At 35.1% G+C, this 13,481-nt stretch overlaps 1 protein-coding gene across 2 annotated transcripts; it reads right to left on the reverse strand.

Annotated features, from left to right (window-relative positions):
* Positions 1-4,790: 4,790 nt before the first annotated feature.
* LOC128209761 (protein asteroid homolog 1-like) lies at positions 4,791-11,633 on the reverse strand. 2 transcript variants are annotated; one of them, XM_052913958.1, is made up of 2 exons: positions 11,474-11,633; positions 4,791-8,353 (listed from the first exon to the last, which is right to left on the reverse strand). In XM_052913958.1, the coding sequence occupies exon 2, from the start codon at positions 8,319-8,321 to the stop codon at positions 7,248-7,250; it is 1,074 nt and encodes a 357-aa protein (XP_052769918.1). In that variant the 5' UTR covers positions 8,322-8,353; positions 11,474-11,633; the 3' UTR covers positions 4,791-7,247. The 2 variants fall into 2 exon arrangements, with proteins under 2 accessions (XP_052769918.1, XP_052769919.1); XM_052913959.1 differs by lacking the exon at positions 11,474-11,633 and adding an exon at positions 11,228-11,245.
* Positions 11,634-13,481: the final 1,848 nt, after the last annotated feature.

Here is a 13,481-nt window from a genome sequence, read left to right on the forward strand (position 1 = left end):
TTTGTCGTGTTCTAAGTTCTTCCGCAAACTTGATCTTCACAGTTGGTATTGGCAATGTGCGATGAAGGAGTCTGATAAGCCTAGGACGGCATTTTCTGTAGATCCTTTGGGATTTTACGAATGCCAAAGGATTACTTTAGGTTTAACTTACGCCCCAGCCACATTCCAGACGCTCATGGAGCGCTGTATGGGTGAGCTGCATCTAAAGGATATCTGATATATCCAGACGAAATTATCAGCGATACCTTGGAAAGTTTTAATAAACTAAATAAAAGTTTTATTCATAACTTTGCGTAGCTGGCAAATTCTCTGAATGAGCTGCTGGTAGATGGTCCTTCTAAAGCAGAAGCAATCCAGAAGCCCTGTTCACTGGATTTGGGGCGAGAAACAGTTACATGCATTTGATTTTATCATTCAAAAGCTATGTTCTGCTCCAGTGCTGATTTCTCCAGACCATTTATATTTAACGTTGATGCTAGTAGAGACGGGCTGTAGCTGTTTTATACCAGAAGGTGGATGGAGCCGTGCGTGTTGTCGCGTACGCCTCGAGTGGTTTGAGACAAAGTGAGCGCAACTACCCCGCGCATAAGCTAACGTTTTTGTTTCTTAAGTGGGCAGTGGTTGACGTACGTGAAAAACTACAGAAACAAGCATTGAGCACAAAAAACAAAATATCACAAACAAGAAACATGGAACAACAGCACAAAACTCCACAAACATCACATTGCATTTATTCTACATATAAAAACTAGGTATGTTTATCAAGGATTGTAAGGTACCGCCTTGGAACGGTCAGTACGTTTTATGATCACCTTTATGGTAACCGGATTGAGGTCCGGATAACAATCCGTTCACGTACGCCTTCACCACGGCCAAACCCAATGCTTTTTTACAGCGATGGCTAGCTGCTTTGTCTGCCTTCAATTTTTCCAACAAGTACCGTTCCGGTAAGTTAAACATTGATGCGGATGCTTTGTCCAGACTTCCAGGTTTTGGCACAACGTCTGATGCTGAGTAAGAGTGTGTTATGATTCCAGACTCGACAGGTGAGAGGGATGGAATGGTACCCCCATGTGCACCAGTGGCTTCCGCACCGCAAGCTTCAGCATCGTTCAAATCTAATTTCGTTGATCATAGACGCGCAGTCATATCATATTTGCAAAGATTAACGAAGTGGTGCCTGCAGTTTCTTACGATATATATGCTTTTTTCCGCAGCGGCGACGTGAGGCGAGGGTGCGCCAGAGACCAGGATGGATGGATAAGGTTTGGGTTGTTTGATGCTGGTTCTATTTTCAGATTGATTGAGGTGTTATCAGAAGCTGGAGATTGTTTCTTGATATCATTTTATTTTGTGCACTTTTGCCAATATAATTGTTACGGTTTAAGGCTTCATGTGCCGGCAAAGTTGGGGAAGGGGAACTGCTGCCCCCGCTTTATAAGCCACTAGGCAAAAGCTTCGTGCGATTACGATTCTTTTTCAATTTCAGCCTGTACAAATACAATGTTGTTTTTTAAGGCCAGAGAACAAAGATCGCTTTACAAATCCGCCGGTAATTAACTAAATTGTCAGTTGAATGAAAATCTAACTAAAACCTAAAATTAAATATAAATAAAATTCAAACGATTTAAAAAAACAAAAACAAAAAAAACAAACTAGATGATTGTTTTAGGGGAGATAATCTTGTGACAACATGATGTCTTTTAAATTCACATAAGCAATTTTTAACCAGGTTTTTAAATAGTGAAAACTGGTTATTAGAATGACGAACGTCGTTGTGCGGGCGGGCTGATGATTCCGCGTGTCATCGTGTCGGCCGGACGCTGGCGTTCAGATACATATTGCATCATGTATTTTTATAAAAGATAAGAATTCAAACTATGCTATATGCTTATAAATTAAATATTTGTTACCAATCATACAAGTATAATATTGCCTTTGATAATATGTTTTGATGCATGTTTTCCTTAGTAATAGTATATATTTGATATGTGTGTAATATATTCTAAATGTAATACTAAATGGTATATTGACTATTGTTTATATGTATGATCATGTTAATGGATGATGAACTGTATGTTTAAATCCAAATAAACTGGATATATCCACAATGGAATCAGTCATTGAACTGCCAGTATTCTCTTAAAAGTATGAACATATTGTTAATTGGTATTTTAATTAATTCCCGGCTTAGGACCAACAACTGACGTTTGGATGCTGGGTTCGTCAATCGTAAATGGGGCATTCACTTTTGCTATACACCGTGGAATGAACGTGAGCTCAGGCACGTGAATGTGTGGTGGCAGGGATTTTGGGGCATGAATTTAAGTGATTTAGGAAACGAGATAAGATTTATGGAAGAGACAGTTTCAGATGATCCGGTAATTCTTATAACTCACTGTGGTGGAAATGACTTAGGGATGTTTAAAACTGTTATCATCTCAAATTTGCTTGAGAAAATGTTTGCTTGCTTTAAACTTTTGTTTCCTTTTACAAATTAGTGTTTTTTTTCTCAAATACTTTCAAGAACTCAAGGGCGATTTTCACACAACTGAAAGACAATGGAAACGCCCGGCGTAGAATAAACTGCGGTGTAAGGAATAAGATGCGTCTAAATGGAGGACGTTACTTAACACATAAAATAACATCCCTCTTGAAAGCGGATTGGGTGCATCTTTCAGACGCCGGCAATGCCTTGTTTTTAGCCAGAATATCAGAATGATTTTTTTTGCATATTACTGCAAACCGAACCCTTGTAGAAATATAGTCATGTTTTACACAAAGAATTTTTTTTTTAACAAAAAGTTTGTTATTCATTGTTATTAGATTGGCTCAGTTTTGAAAAGTATCGTGCAAAACATATATTAAGTTATTTTTGGCAGTGTCGGCTCTTTCATAGATTCCTATGGCATACGGAGCATTTAAACTTTCCTGATTATAGGACAAGTATATGGCAATCTACGATTGGTTTAGCTGCTGGGCACTTTTATGTTGAGCCGTTGGGCATTTATAATAAGGACATGTTTTCACTTGGTTGGGCATATTTGTTGTTTTGGCCGTTGGGCCCAAATGTCTATAAAGTTTAATTCGTTATCAGTTAAAGAAAAATGACATTTTGTGAATTTGAACAATATTCTATATTTTAAAAGTAAGCATAACTTCAGCGTTGTTTACCGCGATGAGCATTTGTTTTCGTCCGTTTTATTAGATGGTAAATATCTTAATTAACGTAGAAAGTACGCATGCCTTTACCGCCAAGTCTGCCGGCAGCTTAGTGGACGTGTCGTTTGTGTGTTACATGTATTGTGTTTTTCAAAGAGCCATGCCATTTACTGACAAACCAAAATAAAAAATCTCTCATTAAAAAGTTTTTGTGTTTACTTATTGAAATTCATAGTCTGGGAGAAGTCATGGTTGGTTTCCGATAGAGATTTAAGACTATTGAAGTTATGACTAAAATCCTTTATTGAAACCAGATTTTTAAATCGCCAATATACAAGCTTCCGTACGAGAAGGCCATTCATAATTAAAGTGATTGAAGTCTATTCAAAGCAATGAGTAATCTTTGAGCCTTGGACTTGATTGGTTGATTATGTTTTAACTTACCAATCATGTTTCAATAATGTGTTTCAATCATTAGGCAAAGTAGCCTGAGGAAAATTAAAGAGCGATCCCTTTAAGCTCTAAGACATCGATTGAACATACAGCCGACACGTTACAGACACAGTCAGCACTGGCAAAACAAGGTGGGATTGCTTAAAAACTCTGTGCTACGTTCACCACTGACTTAACGGCAGTGAGTATGGACATACGAGTCGGCCAAAACCAAAATTCATATAAATACAAATGGACGTCTATTAAAACTATTATTCATTTTTTGTACGATAATTACATGGTATGTGAGACGGTTTCTTGTATCTTTACATACCTTCAAAAAGGTGACACAGTCTTGAAGAGACGCCTTTAACATTTGCCAGCGTCAGAGTCATCAATTAGATTCAATATCATTATCTTTACTAGCCAGGGGTCCGTTGCAGTAAAGATCTAAGCCGATTTTAGTCGTCAAATTAAAAGATCAAATCAGTGTGTTGCCGTTTGTGAAGTTTATCTATGTTTAAGATTATTGAAGTTATTGATTTTTCCTTTATTGAAACGGCTTCGTGAACAAGGAGTTCTGCTAAATCAGGGGGTGCCTTTGTGTCGGTTTTGATCGCTTCACGTCTAGTGAACAAGGTCAGTAACTAACAAAACAGGATGCATATTCTTAAATAAGTCTTAATATAAGATTATTACCTTAATTTAAGCCGATGAAATCGCCAAACGGCCATCAATAAGTAGTTATACGCTTAATCGTTGAAATCTAATCTACATCTTTAGATACGTCATCATTTGGTTCCCCGCCTTATCAACACTGGTTTAAATCTAAATCAGTTTGAAATCTTTTTGTAAATCTTTCCAATGAATGTATAAATAATCTAATGTTACATGTTAAAACACTGATAGCGTATGCGCGCTGCGTGTCATTGTCCGTATCCAGTTTATATATATATCAATGTCAAACTAAATGTAGGACTTCACGGCCTTCAACCCGGTTAAACATGACTAAGTTTCGGGAACGAACTGTTCAACACGTTCGAAATACACGTTTTATTGTCAATATTCACACAGTCTACATATCAACACTCAAAAAGGTTATCCGAAATTAACAATGGACTTAAGTTTGATAATGGTTCACAATTAAACGACGAAGATTTAACACACAAAGCAATTAAATACGCATTGGACAATAATGTAGTTTACGTCTGCACAAAAATAAATAGGAAATGTTAATAAAATGTTTAAAGTAAGAATAGTTGGGTTTCATCACTTTACAGAAAACACAACAACATGAACTTACTGAACAATGTCATTTATATTCAAACAAAGATCTGAATGGCTGAATGCGAATGTAGTATTTTAGATGATTGTTTTTGCCAAAAATATTCACTATACATAGTGTTTGTCCAATAGAATGCTGAATCATGGAAACGAGGCAAATGGCGCCTTCAAATATTTAGAGTCGAGTATAATTCTGAAATATTTTGAAAGACCACAGAGCAATGGTGTAACACAGTCAGCCAGTCAGAAATAATATATTGCTCGATTAACAATAAGACAATTGAAACAACAATTTATCTATCAGAAATGGGTCATTGAATATCTATTCTCCTAACACTCAATACATTCTGATAATTTTTTGAGTTTAGATCAAAATTATTTAAAATTTTATATCTCAACAATAAATTAATCATAAACATTATTTGATACAAATTGTCACTATAATTGTCAAGGCAAGTACACTTCATTGAATCCCTCCGGCCCTTTATGCGGCCACATGAGCAATGCTTCTACTCAAAACTATAGTACACTTCAATTGACATTACGTGTAATAATACTATTAAATAGTATAAATAGCAATTAGACAACAATACAGCAACTTTTAAGTATTAATAACCATAGCATATTTCAACTTGTTCATGTAGTGGAAAACGGCAGTTTGCAAAATGGTAGAAAACTAGGAAAAACCGTTGGTGACATTTCAAATTCATTATTTCATGATTTCCTTTTAACAGATTCACGATTTAAACTTCACGAATTCACCATTTCACTATTTCAACTTCCCGAATTCACGATTTCAACTTCACGAATTTAAGAAATCGTAAATTCGCGAAATTATGAAGGGGAAATCATGAAATACTGTATTTGAAATATCACTGCTCTCTCGTAGATACTGAATTTATTTGATTTTGTTGTGATTTCAACTTTTAACGGGATGCATAGACATAATTAACATAATTAAACATATACAATTAAAAATAAATATGGAAAACAAACAGGCTTAATTCTAAATGGCAACCTGTCGAGAATATCACTTTTAAATTTGTGTTCCCATTCAAGTTTAATCTAGAAAATCATCGCTAGTTTAGAAATTCATATCGAAATTAGTATTCTTTGAGTCCACTAAAAAGTGATTGTAACCGTATATGTGATGCAATACAGATCTAGCATCTGATTATTTTCCATGTTTTCTCTCTGGTATATTACTTTCTCGTCAACTGCCGGGCGGCACCATCTTCAAGCTCGGTGACAGTGGGTTTCCACGACTTAAACAAAGCATGCAGCGGTGACTCCCAAGCGAACATGTCTGAAAAGTCGGCATTTTGAAAAGTCTCAAGACTTTTGCAAACGTTGTATATGAATGTACAATTGAAGAGAAAGCCAGGGCTGGGAAGGTCAACTGGAGACATCAGGGCCTGGTTCAGATACAAGGCGCTCAGGTAGTAGGTCTGTAACTGTGAGAAGCCGTGAATAATCTTTATTTCTTCGTTGCCCCATGATGCTTGACCGGTACTGTTGTCTTTGTGTTTTTTATTTCACTAGCAAACTAGCAAACTGATTCAACAGAGTTTTACCTTGGAACCAAGCATGGTTGTTTGACTGTTTCACCAGCATAGGGACTACTTCTCATATCTTGAATAAAGTGAGTGCAAATCAAGCCAATAACATCTAATTAGTTGTTTAGGTCTGCAACTGTGAGAAGCCGTGAATTATCCTTATATCTCTGTTGCCCGAATGTGCTTGACCGATACTTTTGTCTTTGTGTTTCTTTATTTCACTAGCAAACTGATTCAACAGAGTTTTATCTTGGTTTTCGATTGCATTCTTTATACTTTGAACCAAGCATGGTTGTTTGACTGTTTCACCAGCATCTGGACTACTTTTCATATCTTGGATGAAGTGAGAGTGCAATGAAATCAAGCCAATAACAGCGGAACTCAAATAGGTTCTGTAATCTTTGGATCTGCATGTGTCCACCAAAAGTGCAGGACACCTATAAGGAACTTGGTACACGGGTCGGCAGATAAAGAGTTGATTAGTTCAGAATTCAGTCCTAAAGTGCCAAAAATGAATTTTTGCTTTTCCTGTACGGTACGCGGGACATTTCGAAACGTAGGCCTAATACGGACCTTTACCATTTCGTATTCCAGTCTGTCATTTTCTTCAATGCAAAATTTCCTTATGTCGTTTGTTATTTTTTTTTCCTTTTATAGTCTGTATATTCGGGCCTCTTGAATTGCGTTATTAAACTATACAGGACACTTCTGATGTGCTGGGAGCATTCATAAGTGGACGGGTTAATCACGTATTCTATCTGCTACATTCTGCAGAAAAGTTGCCATTTCGCATGTGCTTAACATCTTGGAAAACTAAGCTGGCAATGGTTGCTTAGTGACGTAATCAATCAGCATTCCCCGATCTAGTTTCGATTTGTCATCTGTGTTTGCACCGAAGAACTTGGCCAAATCAATGGAAGCGAAATTCCCGATGTCTGTGTAGCTATCTATAGAGTACTTAAGTGCACCTCGCATGTTTGATTTCTCAACGGGAACATGTTTTAATACGTAATTAATAGCGTTTTCTTCCGATTGTATGTCCATTGCCCAATGTGCGACCGACATCAATCTTGGATTGGCTGCTCTCAGGTTAAGCTTTTTATTTTTATGCTTCGATCGTATCGCTTTGTGGAAATCTTCCAATTTACTGCTGTCTACATAATCATTACCACTAAATGTAGCAAGAATTGGTCGGAACTTCCATGGAACATTGATAATCTTAATTAATGTGCTATATTGGTAACGTTTCACAGAGATATATAACTCTTCTTGGTCGGTTGGTAAAGTCTCTGATTCCTGTAAGGTAGACTGCTCCGTCTGTGTCTTGAGAGGCCGCAATAGCAAGTCGATTCCTTTGATAGGTATAACTCCTTTTTTCAGCTGGAAAATAAAGAAATCGCTATCATCACTAAGAACAGGGCAGTTCCACTTATTGGCCAACACTGCTATTTCTCTGTCTGCCTCATATGGACACGTGACGTGTGGTATCTGAAGCTCACGCAGGACATGGCGGAAAGTTTCTTCACATAAAATCGGCAGAACATGATCCTTGGTTTCTTCGGGGCCCCTGCCATAAATTGTAGCAGCGCTTATTATTCTAGATGCCTTACGTTTTAAGACAGTTTTCCATTTACGGTCATCTGGGTCATAACCGCCATCCATGACAACATACGCATCCACCTTACATTTCTTGAGGGTTCTGAAGAAGGTTGTACACGTGTTTGCATAAGTGTCATAGTTTCCACCATACTCGTCTGGCACATGATTGTTGTATAAAAAGTGGTACAGATTTGAGCCATCAATGATGAGTCGAGTATTACGAAGTGTGATCTCTTTAAAAAGATTATTGTTGTCGTGTATCAGTGTAGACAAACCTGGCACACCCATCCTTCACTTTACAGGATATGGATTCGGCCGCTCTGCAATAGGATTACTTGTTATCGTAAGATATTTTAAGTACATATTACAACATAATGCCAATATTTCCTACTGATCGGCCTACCTTGGTGACTGTTTATCAAAATTTAGCATCAAAGGTATCCTGAATAATCTGGACTAAAACCCAATCATGCATGGGTTTCCTGGTATTCGAATGAAACTAAGAGCATATGGAGCACATGTTGATATATATAACTACCAAATTTTACCAAAGATAAAAACTGGAGGACATTTTTAGCCGTTAAAGAACCTGGGTGGAAAATCTTAAAGTCTGACTCTAACTGTCATACAAATTTTATTTTGAAGTTTTTATTATCGATTGTGGTGGAAGATGAAAGCTGAATTATGAATCACAATAGAGTCGTTTTCTGGGTAGAAAGCAATTGCCCTTTTAAATATGCATAGTGTAACATAGTATGTGGCTTTATATAAATTTATGTAATTATTCTATGTTTTAATATTGTGTTTATTTGAAAGATGTAGTGGTTTAAAAACGTCTAGGCTGGGGATTTATTCATATTCAAATGCAGAGTTAAAGATGCACTCTTACGCCCAAAAATGATTTGCCACGATTAATACAAATGTTTTATTAGACATCAAAGGATGAATAAATGTCGAAAATAATGTTTATTTATGAAGGATAACGAGTTTTATTTGAAAGAAATGTGCAGAAAACTGCCTTTTGAGACGATAGTAGATCACAGTAAATATTTTAGCACTCACCAATCATTAAATATTTTTGCGTTTTCAGCTATTAAATACACGGTTACAATCTTGTTATCATTATATAATAATTTCCATCAATGCATTATTAAGTAAGTTGTTAAAGGTTTATCACTCAAAATTAATGTTTGTTACACATATGTATGTATTGATTTTGAATAAGAGTGTCACTTGAACAGTTTTTGTCAAATACATGAATTTTTATAGCTGGATACAATTCAAATCACGTGTCGAAAAGCTTAGCAGGTTTTTTTTATGCAATAGTGCAACGTCAATGCATTACTTTAAGATCATATGGTACTAACGATTGATTATGATGCGTTGACAGACCTTAACCTGAACATAATGTGACCAATAGCTATGCTATATTGAAAGTAACATGATTGTGACTTACTTAGCACAAACAAAGCTAGAGGCGGGAATATCTACTGTCGCAGCTAGGATGTCAGTAGATGTATTTGAAATCGTACATAAACTGAGTGTTCTAAGAGAAGTAAAGAGAAGAGAAGCAAAGAACAAACAATTTATAGAACATTAAAATGTTAAAAAATGTTACAATTAAGCATATATGTCTCGTACTTGTTAGCTTGGTATTGCTAATTTAAGATCACCCAGTTACATCAGTTATTTTGGTTTCCGTAACCAAGATCATGACCGGGGAAAGTAGCTTTATGGTGTACAAATTTAGCGTGTTAAGTGTCAAACCCTTGCGTATAATCGAGGATGCTAAAATGATACTTATGTGAAAAACTACAGAAACAAACTCAGTAGCAAAAAGTTCAAACATAATCCCGGTTGAGTGGCACTGGGAAAACGCCAAAGACATAGAATACAAAAAAATAAGACAAACAAGAAGCATGGAAGAACAGCACAAAACTCCACAAACAGCACAGTGCGTGCATACTATATATGAAAAACTAGGTATGTTTGTCAAGGATTGTTAGCATCCGTCGTACTGTGACCGGCTTTTAACCCAAACTGCGCATCCGTAGTTTATCGTACTTTTATTAAACGTCCATTATCAATGCTCGTAAATAATTCACCTAGGCAACTAATAAGCGTTATACCCCTGTACTTGTTCGCATTCGAGGACAGCTGCTTCTTTAAGATTGGAACTATAATTCCTGGAGCCCAATTTGTTGGGGATATACCATTATTGAGGACCTTGATAAATAACAATTTCAATGGTCTTACTAAAATATCCACACATACGGTGACAATATCATTCATAATATTGTCAACTCCAGTAGATTTATTTATTTTTAATCGTTTTATTGCTCTTAAAATTTCATCATCGGATATTACAACATCGAGCTCCTCGTATATCGCCGACCGGTCGTTCGTATCATTATCAAAATCATTTAGGAACTCATCTTCTTCCTCGTCATGTTCATTTTAGTAGGATTTAGCTAGTGCCTCAACAAAGTTTTGAAGATTTTATTTTTGTGCGTCGAAGTGTATTCATCTGACGGCATCTTTCGAACATATATTTGTTTTTAGTTTTATTCTAACAATATTTATAAATCCTTTTGCAGTTTTTCATGGTTTCAAAGTGTTCAACAGTGCTAGTACAAGAGTGCCTCTCAATTGCATCCCTAGTAGCTTAGGCCTAAAAAAAATATACATTTGGTTCGGGTTACCCGACCCTACCTACGGAATAGGCGCCGACCCTACCGTTTTTATACTCAGTTTGACAAAAAAAAAAAAAAAAAAAAAAAAAAATATATATATATTTTTTTTTTTTAATTGCTTTTTAATATTAAGTTTAAACCTGAAATGCTTGTACAGAAGATAGCTTTAACACCATTCTCCAATGATGAAAATTATATTCTTATATAAAACCTAATAATAAAAAAAATAAAAAAAAATAAAAAGCCTACCTACCCTACCTATTTTTTTTAAGGATGTAACCCTAACCAAACAATTTTTTTTTAGGCCTAATATCTCTACACTCACAGTTAAACCAAGCCTTTCGTTCAGAGTAATTGTTATTAACAAATGGGCTAGATTTACGTTCCACTTTGCGTCTGAAGTATTTATCAGCTTTAAAAGTGCTATAGTCTGTCAATGTGGAAGAAGCATCATTAATACTTTCACATATTTCTCAATAACACTAAAATATCTTGCCGTACATCCGACCTTAATCTTTCTTTACTTTCCATCGACCATTTATAGTGTACTCTTTTAGACTGCGCTTTATAAGTCGGTGTCCCATAATCAACTTTCAGATTAAACATTACCGGGGCATGATTCGAAAATCCATTATAATTGTGAATTGTTAAGCCTGTAAAGTCTAAAAAAAACAGCAAACTTGCTGTATTTTGTTATAACATAATCAATCATACTTTCTCAATTATGCATAAAGCAGGTAAACTGACCTTGATTTGAGGGGCTGTCCAACCTTCCATTCATTATATACACATTCACCGATTTACAAATATCAATGATTAAATACCCAACTTTATTTACGTTACAATTTCGATTAACTCTTTAGACGACCAGAAAGAGCTTATGGACAGCACATAGTTTTGAAATAGATGAAATCCCAACCTCCAACCCAAACGACTTATGGCAAAAGATTAAACGATTACGACCAATGAAGGATAACTCCATACATATGGAAATAGTCGATAACGATGGGAGTTAGTGCCGAAATGAAGAAACTGTATTTAGTATTTGTAATAACTATTATTTTTATATTTTTTCAATTACACATTGCTGACATGTTTCCTTGAAATGCTTTAGAAATTAGATATAAATATATTTATACAAGTGTATGCATATCTCCTTTTAGGAGAAAATAAAGATTTTGATTTGATTTGAAATTAAACTAACAAAACGGAACTTGTAAATCTATGTATCTATGTAAAATTATGTATCTTTGTTAAAGAATCTCTTAAAATCAGATCAAGCTTACTAAATGTCAATACTTAATTACATTTATAAGCCATGTTCACTTTCTCATTTATTATTTATTGTTTTTGTTGTTTTGTTTTTCTACATATTTGTATGTTGGAATATTTATATATTTTTGTTGTTTATCATTGCTCATACACCTTGACATATTGTATTATAAAATGTATGTGTTGTGACGATGTGCTATGTGCAAGTCAATAAACTTTCTGTCTGTCTAGTAAGAAGTGTTGCCAATATGAAATCAGTGTGTCAGTTTTTTAGAATTGAAACTTGCTTTAAGTCAAAACATTTTAACTACGGGATTAGATATATACGGTTTGATCATTGAGTGTAATTAAGTTTTGTTACTTTACTTACGAGTTAATTGTTTGAAACCTGTGTTTGGAACATAAAACCACTGATCTGAAGTACTTTATTTGTTCTTGCTAAAATATGCAGTCGTCTAACACTTGTATAGTAATGGATAGCTTGTGTAGAACTGGTATCAATATTTTGTCATTGTTCTTGTTCTTTGTTTGAAGACGCATTGTAATTGCCAATTGTTAACATACAGAGTAATTGGTAGAGTGACTTTAACTGTTGTTGACAGATATATAAGCAGCGATGAATATATCGCGACATTAGTGAATATATTAGGCAAACTCTAATAACTAAACTTGTCAATGTTAATAAATTTATCTTTCAAAAACATAAGGCCATAAGTCAAAAGAATCATAGACCTGGAAATAATCTGACAATGTTACCAGAATAACCCCACGGAATATATTTGTATTCATATGACTAATTAATAACTGAAATGTATAATTCGTACGTGCGTGTAGTATAAACGCTCGGTAGTGATTTGCAATTCCATGAAGCCATTAACCCAAACGTCAACATAGTTTAATTTACCTCAAAGCTTTTAAAAAAAATGTTTAGCTTGCAGAAAATATTTGCAGTAGCTTTTAAAATATTCAAACAGAAAAATATAATTTCTGCAAATAGACAAAATTGATTTTTGATTTCTATTTTTAAACTTTCATTGAAAGGACATACAATGAATTGAAAACTTAATTCATAATGCATTGACGACAAAATTCCCCGGCATATTGAATACTAGCAAAAAGGCGGTTGTTTGCAGGGTTCGTTGAACATCTCGTTCCGTAAGACGATTCACATGATATCAATATGCGCTTAAGAAACTAGATTTTTTCCTGGTCTGACCTTTTTTCTTTCCATGAATAGCAAGACTGCAAATAGAGGACTTTTGAAGATCACGCGTTGGAATAATGAAAGCTATATTTTGAAATTAAAGCTGCACTCTTACAGACTGATTGTTTTGTCTACTTTTTTTTTTATAATTGAATTAATTTTTGCGTAAATGATTAGAAACCAGTGACATAAGACTGTTGACAAAAGAGCAGATCGCAGTTAAGATCAAGCTTACTAAATGTTAATACCTAATTACATATATAAGCCATGTTCACTTTC

This window comes from Mya arenaria, chromosome 11, assembly GCF_026914265.1.
Source record: "Mya arenaria isolate MELC-2E11 chromosome 11, ASM2691426v1".
NCBI lineage: Eukaryota > Metazoa > Mollusca > Bivalvia > Myida > Myidae > Mya > Mya arenaria.